Genomic DNA, 3,524 nt, shown 5'->3' with positions numbered 1-3,524 from the left:
AGCATTCTGTTTACGATAGGAAAGATGGCTGCCACATCGTTCTGCTTATGACAGTAAAGATGGCCGCTCCATTTACAGCAGTAAAGATGGCCGCTTAAATGGTACCGGGACATTAGCTGTTTCTCAAATTGGATCTAGTTCAGGCGTCAGGTTCTAGCAGGTTCTCATGCTGGTACTCATCAGCCAGGTTCTGTTGGGTTTTTAAAGATTGTGTGGTTCTGACCGATTCCGTTTCCTCTGAGTAGTTCTGATAGTAGAACCTCTATGTGTGGTTCTGTCTGCAGAAGCTGGCGGCTCTCACCGGGGAACCAATCAGGTGGGAGAAGACAGTGGTGGCGCGGAGGAGCAGTAACCGCCTCCCCGTCACACACAGTGGGCCGGACCCGCCCACCCGCTACTCTGGACCAATTGGCAGCTCTGAATCAGCCAATCAGAGGGCTCAGAGAGTAGACTCCGCCCCCTCTGGGTCGCCGAGGAGTCCGGACGCAGAGGACGACCTGGAGTCGGGCGTGGCCGACCTCAGCAGCCGCTCGTCCTGTGGTGGCGAAGACGGCAAGGACCCCGAGCTGGACTGAGGCTGCCCACGCTGCCGCCGATTGGAAATAAGGGAAAACCAGAACCGGACCGCTGGATCCGGGCCAGAATCCACCCCTCATATAAACTGGTCGACTGGTGCTGCTCCGCTGTGGGCGGAGTTAACTCACAGCAGCGCTTCAGATCTGGATCAGTCTCCATGGCAACAGAGCCAGGGATGTTCAGCTGCTCACCTCCGGATCCTACAGGACAGCTAAACCTGGCTCACAGAGAAACAGCCCATAATATGATCACCATGGAGACGGAAACAGACCCTCCTGCTGGTTCCTCATGGCTCTGATTGGTGGTTTTATTTAAAACTGTAAAAGTTTTCACACCCCAGTGGAGCAGGTCTACATCTACAGATCCATGTTTGCAGATGTATGCCAGTAGCTCTACGTCTGTAGATCTATACATGTTGTGTTTTCAGAATAAAAGCTCAGATTCTCAGCTCTTTGGAAAACCTGGAGCTGGACTCGGTTCACGTCTCCATGGCAACTCAGTGCTGTAGTTTCTGCCTTCACCAACAACTCTGAGGACATGAAGACCCGGACCCGCCTCTTCCTCAGAACCGGACCGGTGGTCCGTTGTGTATCGCTGACATTAAATAATAAAGTTCTAATGAAGCTCTGATGTTCAAACAGATCTTCTCCAGAATGAATGATCCAGAGTGACTGGACAGAACCAGAACCTCCAGAACTGCCCTGGATCCTCCGAACCCTTCCCCTTTGGCCTACAGAACCAGGTCAGAGGTGAAAGTTGCATCACGTCAGGAGGAGCGGCCAACAGACACGGTGACCTGAGTCGGACCGCTGCCGGGTCGGACCGTCCTGCGTCCGTCAGAAACCAAGCAGATCAATGGGGAAAAAATCTGGTTCCAGAACCACAGAACCCATTTAAAAGTTCAGGTTCTTTGACAGAACCGGTTCCAGTCCCACAGATACTGACTACTACGCTTTACTCTGGTTGTTTTCCACCAACAGCTGCAGAGATCTGGGCTCTCTGAACAGAACCAGACGGTCCAAATGTAACCTGACGTGAACTGGTCCTGATCCGAGGAGTTAATCATCCACGGTGTTCCTCAAGGCTGCATTGTTGTCCCACTTTTATTATAAATTAAATCTAAATACTTTAGACTGAAGTTTCTTCTGCCTGAAAACCAGAGATGATCAGAACCTTTCGGTTCTGACCCGACATTTAGCTGACAATCCATGAAGGTTCTTATCTTTGATTTTTAGTCGTTTTAAATTCAGTTTTTTTCTTTATTGTGAATGTTTTGGAAGTAATAGTTCATGCAACCAAAACCTTGTGGAGGTTCTGGAGAAGAACCCAGAACCGAAAACGGAAGCATCATTTTCCGTTTTATTGAGTTTCCAGCTTTTACAGTTCAGGAACATCAGACCAGGTTTCCCAGCTGGTCCCGACCTCCGAACCGGACCAGAGAAATAAAAAAAAGCTAAAATCTTGTGCGTGTTCTCAGCCGGCGTCCAGGTCCAGACGGTCCAGTTGAGGCTGCAGCGCCCCCTTCAGGAGAAGAAGAGTTCCTGGCAGAGGCGCTGCGTCTCCTCGGGACTCGACACCTCGTGGCCAACGGTCCGCGGGTCGCTGTAGATCTCAAAGTCGTTTCCTCCCTGCAGGGGAGCAAGGAGCAGCAGGAGGTCAGGGGTTCTGCAGAACCGGTCCAAACCGGACGACAGTTCAACCAGAACAGAATCAACTAGAAATTTAAAATGTAAATTTTTCATAGATGACAATCATAGATGAGGTTCCAGCTCTGAAACCTCGTCTATACCTCTTTACTCTGAACCCTATAAAAACCCAAAAGACGTTCAGAATCTGCAGAGGTTCTGGTTCTGATTCCACAGAACCCAGCAGCAGAACGTTCTGGGGAGACTACATACAACCCTGCACATGGTGGTGGTGGCAGCATCATGCTGTGTGAAGATGGGTGATATTATGGGATGGTTTATATCAGAGCAGGGTTAGGAAGGCCTAGTCAAAGTCCAGAATGAGTGTGTGTGGACTTTCTGAGCTGCTGCAGAGAAACAGCAGCAGTTTGGCTGCAGAGGTCTGACCATAAAGGCACACCACACTTTCCAGATTTTTGTTTTAAAAATGTTGAATCGTTTTTGTTCTGTTGGTCTGAAGCTCAATAAGATCCGGTTGGAAGAAATGGCAACACCTTCAGGCCGAACCGAAGCGGACCTAAACCGGATCAGACCCGGACCGGACCGGATCGGTTCGGACCTTTACTGCCAGGGCACCATCCGAACCTGCTACTCGGTGTTCTCACCGGTTTGGTTTTGTCTCCAAAGAAGTGGATGGTGGAGTAGTTGTCCTTGTCCACGATGTCCAGGCAGTAGCGCTTGTCCCAGCCGTCAGGGAAAACGTCGAAGCTGATCTGTCCTCCTGCAGAGGAACAACTGGATCGTCAGCCGATCCGGACCGGATCACCAGAAACCGGCCCGGATCGGTGGGCAGCGGACTCACCGATGGAAAACGACAGCCCCTTCCCTCTGAACTCCTCCTTCAGCACAGAAACAAACTTCTCCCGGATCTTTTCTCTCTGCAGGAAACACACAAGCTGGTTTACGCTGCCGCAGCAGCGGGAACAGCAGCATGACGCAGATGCGGTTCTGACCTGGTCCAGCTCGTAGAACTCCTGGCGCTCCTCCTGGCTGCAGCTGCGTCCGATCGGAGAGACGTTCAGCATCCCGTTCCGGAACTCGATGAACGTACCTCTGAGGAGAAAGGCTAACCGTTAGCTTCCATTGGCTAACCGTTAGCTTCTACAGGCTAACCGTTAGCTTGTACGCGCTAACCGTCAGCTTCCACGGGCTAACCGTTAGCTTCTACGGACTAACCGTAGGCTTCTACGGGCTAACAGTCAGCTTCCACGGGCTAACCGTTAGCTTCCACGGGCTAACCGTTAGCTTCCACGGGCTAACCGT

The 3,524-nt window shown here is 51.3% G+C and overlaps 1 protein-coding gene across 1 annotated transcript; it reads right to left on the bottom strand.

Moving 5' to 3' along the window:
- Window positions 1–1,921: 1,921 nt before the first annotated feature.
- Window positions 1,922–3,334, bottom strand: LOC103461398 (phosphomannomutase 2-like; the record flags this gene model as incomplete). Its single annotated transcript, XM_008403700.2, has 4 exons — window positions 1,922–2,204; window positions 2,867–2,982; window positions 3,064–3,139; window positions 3,215–3,334. Coding segments are annotated over 4 exons (417 nt in total), but the record flags the coding sequence as incomplete, so codon positions are not given.
- Between the last annotated feature and the right edge of the window lie 190 nt (window positions 3,335–3,524).

The sequence above is a fragment of the Poecilia reticulata genome, unplaced genomic scaffold (assembly GCF_000633615.1).
Source record: "Poecilia reticulata strain Guanapo unplaced genomic scaffold, Guppy_female_1.0+MT scaffold_1308, whole genome shotgun sequence".
NCBI classification, from domain to species: Eukaryota; Metazoa; Chordata; class Actinopteri; order Cyprinodontiformes; family Poeciliidae; genus Poecilia; species Poecilia reticulata.
This window is presented reverse-complemented; position numbering and strand designations above follow the sequence as displayed.